General features: G+C 33.2%; 1 protein-coding gene across 1 annotated transcript; it reads right to left on the minus strand.

The window, feature by feature from the left end:
* Nucleotides 1-2753: 2753 nt before the first annotated feature.
* Nucleotides 2754-5548, minus strand: LOC120087941. Its single transcript, XM_039044960.1, has 5 exons — nt 5214-5548; nt 4797-5033; nt 4503-4586; nt 4010-4139; nt 2754-3917 (listed from the first exon to the last, which is right to left on the minus strand). The coding sequence occupies exons 1-5, from the start codon at nt 5513-5515 to the stop codon at nt 3099-3101; spliced, it is 1572 nt and encodes a 523-aa protein (XP_038900888.1). The 5' UTR covers nt 5516-5548; the 3' UTR covers nt 2754-3098.
* Between the last annotated feature and the right edge of the window lie 424 nt (nt 5549-5972).

Raw genomic sequence — 5972 nt, forward strand, 5'->3', positions numbered from 1 at the left:
TCAAGATATCGATTCTTTTGAGAGTAATGCACCCACAGAAAAAAATTTGTTCTGTATTATATTAGAGTGCACTTCCATACATTAATCGGGGGGGTTATAAAAAATTCTTTCCCTAATAATCAGATTATTTAATTAAAAAACTAATTTTCTTTAGTTACTTTTATATATATATATATATATGTATATATATATATTATAACCTATAGTTTATATTATATCACATACAATATAACCTATAATTTAATATTCTCTCGCTTAACTAATAGTATTTAAAATGAATCAAATTCATATTAATTTTAACATATAGTTTTTCTTATATGAATCACATTCATATAATTAATATTTGAATCATATTCAAATATTTATTTCTCTCAAATAAAACTTTATATTATAATGTATTTTATATAATTAATTCTCTTTATTAATTTGAACAATTCAAATTAATCCAAATTAATTCGATTCTCAGTAATCCCAATTGAACTAACGAGAGGACCTTATAGATCTATATTATGAAGCTCCAATGATACTTGATTAATTAATTAAACTCTTTAATTAAATTAATCAACTTTCATTAACTACCAATCACTCTACTAAAGACCGACAACCGCACTCTTTAGACTATAGACATATTTCTGTGTCCATTAAATATGACCAATCAACAATGTGCTGACCCTTCACAAATTGCTCATAAGTACAGCCATGCCAAAATTACCATTTTGCCCCTATAGTTACATCTAACTCCTTAAGTGCCACTGATCCCTCTAATGAACAATAAGTTATAGTCGAACGATAATCGAATCCCTCCCAGACCAAGAGAGTACGTAGCGCAACATTGTTTAAGCCCTAGAATCAAACCTTAAGGAAACAATTTATCTACTTACCCTAACTATAGGGCAGGAGTGAATCCCTTCTTGTATAATTGCATCAGCTCCCCAATCAGACGAATCTCCAAAATGATAGGCATATAGAGTCGAAAAAACTGGTCACTCTCACTCATACAAATCAAAGGACTGCCTTCATAGGTAAAAGTTTACAACTCACTCAGAATTTAGGTCAAGTCACCTATGGTTATCTTGATGAAATGTAAGTCTCTTCTAACAATGGTGTTATGTAGAGAGACTATTAATTTCATTCTTATACAAACTCTTTGTATAGAATACCCCGCTCACATGTCTCTACATGAATGATCAGGATCAGATTATTTGTAGTATTTTATAACAATTGTAACAACTACAAAGCAGGTCGTATCACCAAGATAAGGTACCTAGCTTTATCCATCTACTACAGACTGTTTAGATTATAACTTAAACATGATCCACCTGTATGTCTCCACATATATGTTTAAGTTACAAAAGATAACAACCTTGGATCTTTGTTTATTGGTTTTGTAGGTTAATGCAACTAAATGTCAAATAAAATACCTCTTATTTTATTAGATAAATAAGTTGTTCGTACAATACAATTACAAACTACATAACCACGAGATTTAGGGCATCAACTCCAACAGAAGAAGGGAGAAATAAGTAGGAAAATAGAGAAATAAGAGGATATTAACAATTTTTGTTCATATACTAGTAGGAAGGTTTATTTTTAACTTCTTCAAAGTTTAAGAGTATTTTTGACACATAATACTAACGGTTTCCATCCAAAACTAACAATAAGTGTATTTTAAACTTCTTCTTCTTCTTTTTTTTTTTTTTAAATATTTAAGGGTGTTTTTCAGACTTTTGAAAGTTCAAAGGTATTTTGACACGAGGTGCAAAGTTTAAGGATATTTTGCATAATTTAGCCAAATTTCTAATCCATTTAGGGTGAACATATTTGGGTCGAAAACATCAAAACTGACCGAACCGACATTTGAGATCATGCTTGTTGTTGCTTCCTCAACGATCATCTCAACGAGTGTGTGCTCTATATATGGTCAGTTTAGTTATCATTACTCTACTCTTTTTCTTTTTCTTTTTCTTTTTTTCTCCTTAAAAAAACATAAGGTAGAAATAAATGTTAACAGACCACATAAAACATTTATTTTAAAAATTAAAGAATCTAAATTATTTTAATCCATAACTTACCATTTTAATAAATTGTACCTCAAATTTAGATAAGTGTTACAATCATAATCTTAAACTTTAAGTTAACCCATCTACCATTCATTTTAATAAATTGTAAAATATAAGTACGACATGAAATTGATAAAATTTAGAGAGAAGTAACATTAGAGCTACATTTTTTTTTTTTTTATTGAAATATGTCAATTTTGATAAAGTTATTCCGTGATTAATTTGTACATTGGTCAAACTTATTTTCGTGCCAACTTTATTTTATTGAAATTCTTTTTCTCCTAAAATTAATGGAAATTAAACTGATAGTAAAAATTTCAAACACTTATCTAAGTTTCACCAAAGAACATAACTCAACTGACATGATACATGCATTAGCAAGATCTGTGGTTCGAATCCTCTCACTCTATTGTATTTAAAAAACAATCATTGAAATTTCAGGTCCAATTTTGATAAAATTTAAAGTTTAAACAGACAAGTTCAAAGTCAAAGTATATTCTTTTTCCGCGGAAACGGAAAGCTTGATAAAAATGATAAAGAAAATTTCTCCCAACTTTTTGCTATAATAGATAGTAATGAAATTATCATCATGATGATAGATTTAAAATCCAAACGCAAACTTTAAATCAAATCAATTTGTTAGTTGAATCATTGGTAGAGTTTGTTGAGAAACTCCCTCATACATGCCTAACTGTTTGAGAAGAGAACTTAACGGAGGTAATAGTCTCTATCTAGATGGTATTCTCTATTGAGATCTGGCAACATTTCATCTGAAATTTTGAGGTAAATTGTTTTATATTCTTGACACATTACAGACCGACATCGAATCGGTTTCAGAGGATTGGTTCAACCGTTGAGCTGTGATTTGTAAGCTTAAACCAAAATACAGGAAGATCCAAAAAACTATTTAACTAACCATATCACACACTCCCCTTCCTCCTCTTGCCAAAACACACCAAGTTTCTGAGTTCCCAAAAAGTTACTAACCTTAAAACTTTGGTGTCAAAACTAAAACACATAATTTAGCACTATATTGCTTTATTGCCTAGACCGCAAAACCCTACTGCTGCTACTTAAAGATTTTACGTCCGAAGTGTTTGAAAGTCTCGCTTGGACCTTAGTTATTTTCTTTGAAAAACTATTTGACCCCTCTTCTGATGTTTTACCCTTACTTTCCTTGATGACCCCGCCTTCTAGGCAATGCTCTTCAGTTGTACTCTCTGAGCATGTGTGGCTGCTAATATCAGCCTTCATTTTCATGCTATGGTCTGTTGACGATGTCGCTGTTTGAACTCCCGTCAATTCTTTCTCATGGTCATTGCCTGTACTACACTCCATGGTGTTTAATTCTACAGTAATTGTTGGTTTCTTTTCAGTCATTGGACATTCGTCAGGACAGTAGTTATCACCATTCTTTCTCTTTAGGCAATTCATTTTCTTTTCTTTCTCATCGATGACCTCTTCACCATGTTCATAGTTTGCAGATTGATATTGTGACAGTTCATCATTTTCATGGTTGAGATGATTGGGAGGTTTAGCTTCTTTTGAGCCCTGCTGCTCCAGGCCTGAGAAGCTCAGTGACCGCTTAACAGAAATATGATCATTAATCTCGCTATTGGAGATACTCAGTAGCATATTCAGCTTCTCATTTTCAGATTCATCCACTGCTTGATGCTCCATTGTTTCTAGGAGATTATTATTAACCTTAGGAGAGCCTGCAGGATTAACTTCAAAATCTGTGAAGGACAACGACCTCTTTGCAGAAGCAAGATCGGTAGGATTCTCCTCTGAACTCGGCTGTGCTCGTTTGGTTTGGATGAGAAAGTGTGCAACAGACTTGAAGCCCAACCTTACTATCTATAACAGTCCAAACTAATGACCTTAGAAGCAAATTCTTCCAAGTTCAACAAAAAATACAAGAAGATACACAGTACAAATAAGAAATCTACCTTCTTATACAAAGGCCCAGTAGGAAGCCATCCTTTTCCTTGGCGACACAAACTGCAGTTGCATATTCCACGACAAACGGGACATATCCAATCTGGGTTTTGTTGCGCTTCAAGGACATGCTCTCCATATCTGCAAGAGTGGAAAAATAATAGAAATACTATGACGGAAACCTAAATATAAAGGCTGTCCATCTACCAGTTTCAGTGCTCAAAAGTCACGCAGAAAGTTGTTCTTGCTTTCACAAAAAGCCAAACAAATAGGAGTTTATACGGTTTATGCATCCAAAGATTTGAGACAGCACATCACTAACAGAATTGAAGTTTATTTTCTTTACAAGCAATGCTATAGCTCTAGATGTGTTGAAAGAACTAACACTAAAAGACTTCCACTAAAACATACACCATATTTTCCAAAAAAACAAGCAACTCAAAAGAGAGAATATGAAATCACTTGCAGATACAACGGTAAAAATGAATATTATCAAGAGTGTACCTCATATACAGACAATCTCCACAAAATTGTCCTTGTACCAAGTTACATTTGCTACAGTGAGTGCGATGCCCTAGTGTTTTTTGCCTGTAAATATAAAATTTCCAATTTTCCATTAAATAGAAACATAACAAATAATACCAACAAAGCTGCTAATTCCAATATATGAAACTTGAAAGTACGTATTCAACATAGCACTGACTAACAAAATCAGAAAATGATGCACAAAAAGAAAATAAGATCACCCAAACATCAGATTTCCACCGAAAATTTTAGGAAATTTTCTTTCGGACGAACCTGCACTGATGGCACGTCTTTCCCTTTACTGGATCATAAATTCGTTTCCCATCGTTACCATAACCATCCACAAATAGCGTCCAACTCTTTTCTGTGCTACCCAACATCTTCTCATGCTCTTCCGAGTATATCTCCGGCCTCGTACCATCGTCAAGAATCACATCCTCATCCTGAGAAAACTTGTTTTTCTTCTCCATTCGCAGTTCAGAGTAAGTTACAGGCGTCACGTTCTGTAACCTAAAAAATTATAATAGAAAAAACTAAGAGGAAAAGACAAAGAAAACTGGACAAAAACTGAAGAAAAACAGTCGAATAAAGCAAAAAACAACTAATATCCCCAATTTATATGCAAATATCAGAGAATGAACACTGTCAGTTCCGATAAGGGCTAAGAGAGATTCAGGATTCGGCGAAAACCTGGATGATCGGCGGAGGGGTCCGGTGGGCGGGAGGTCGAAGGAAGGTGGAGAAGCTTTGGGATTAACTGATCTTCGGCGATTTTGCTTCGAGGGAGCGGAGGATTTGAGCTTGAGAGAGAGGTCAAGGATCCCGAGCTTCTGCATCCGCTCCATGTTTTCTCTGATTCTCAACTCTCTGGACTTCTCGTACTGAGAAATTTCCGGCATTTGGGCGGCGGAAAGATGGTCGATTTCCATTTGGACTGGTTCCGACGAGGGTTTTGGAATTGGGGATTTCTCGATGCCTGAGGGTTCGGTCATTTCTACTGACAGTGTTCCTCGGCTTCTTCTTGTTAGTGCGCTCCATTTAAAATTTTAACGGTCTTATTTTGGAACTTATATTTTGCATTTTAAGGAAAATTATTATTTTTTATTCCCTAGATATTGGATTTAGTTTCCATTTAATTCTTAAATTCAAATAGTTGCACTATTAGGTTAGGTTTGAAATTGATTTTGGAATTGTTAAAATCATTTTTTTTTAAATTGATTTTGAAATTGTTAAAATCATTTTTTTCTTTCTAAAACTAAAAATTTAAAGATTAAAAGTGAAAAATTTTGTAATAGTATGACTAAATTGAAATCAAACTCAAATCTTAAGAACTAAAAATGTAATAACATTTTGAAATTTATGAACTAAATAGAAACTAGAAAAAAAAGTTATTTTCTCGAATGTTTATTATTTAGGACAAATGCAAAAACTACTCCTAAAGTATTGTAA

The sequence above is a fragment of the Benincasa hispida genome, chromosome 10 (assembly GCF_009727055.1).
Source record: "Benincasa hispida cultivar B227 chromosome 10, ASM972705v1, whole genome shotgun sequence".
Lineage (NCBI taxonomy): Eukaryota > Viridiplantae > Streptophyta > Magnoliopsida > Cucurbitales > Cucurbitaceae > Benincasa > Benincasa hispida.